Source organism: Bison bison, unplaced genomic scaffold, assembly GCF_000754665.1.
Source record: "Bison bison bison isolate TAMUID 2011002044 unplaced genomic scaffold, Bison_UMD1.0 scf7180017864516, whole genome shotgun sequence".
Taxonomy (NCBI): Eukaryota; Metazoa; Chordata; class Mammalia; order Artiodactyla; family Bovidae; genus Bison; species Bison bison.
Genome location: NW_011495069.1, coordinates 4,318,365 through 4,318,859, shown reverse-complemented (window position 1 = coordinate 4,318,859; position 495 = coordinate 4,318,365). Strand labels below are relative to the sequence as shown.

General features: G+C 64.2%; 1 protein-coding gene across 1 annotated transcript in view; it reads left to right on the top strand.

Annotated features, from left to right (window-relative positions):
* The window catches only part of RAP1GAP (RAP1 GTPase activating protein), a 37,127-nt gene that overhangs the window by 27,179 nt on the left and 9,453 nt on the right, over window positions 1–495 (top strand). Inside the window, exon 17 of the mRNA XM_010830233.1 lies at window positions 281–463. Within this exon, the coding sequence (XP_010828535.1) occupies window positions 281–463 (183 nt within the window). The remainder of the gene's footprint in view (window positions 1–280; window positions 464–495) is intronic.

Here is a 495-nt window from a genome sequence, read left to right as displayed (position 1 = left end):
GGCTAGGTCTCGCTACTGGTCCAGGGGGTCAGGCTCCCGGGCTGTGACCCTGAGACCCTGCAGCCCCCTCTCCAGCCCGTTGATGCTCCCTGCCCTCCTCCGGGCCCTTTATTCAGCCCGGACTTCCTGCAGTGTGTCAGCCCTCTATCACGCTCCTTAGGGAACACCTCCTGTCTTGTCGTACGCTGGGAGTGGGGCTGCTGTGTGGACACCTCTGACCAAGCCTTGAGTTTCTGGGAACACCTACTGTGTGTTGGGCTATGGGCGCACACTGTGTCAGGACCCGGGTCTCTACGTGAGCATCTGCTGTGTGTCTGGCTCTGAGATGCTGCTGGGCACCACTGTGTGTCCGGACCTGGGCTGCCGTGCGCTGTGGATGGGGGCCCGGTTGCTGTGTGGACGTGCACCTTGTGGGCGTCTCCTGGGGGCCCGGCCCTGCGGTGTCCGCGAGCCCCTGTTGTGTGTCAGACCCTGGGCTCCTGTGTGGACCTGCCT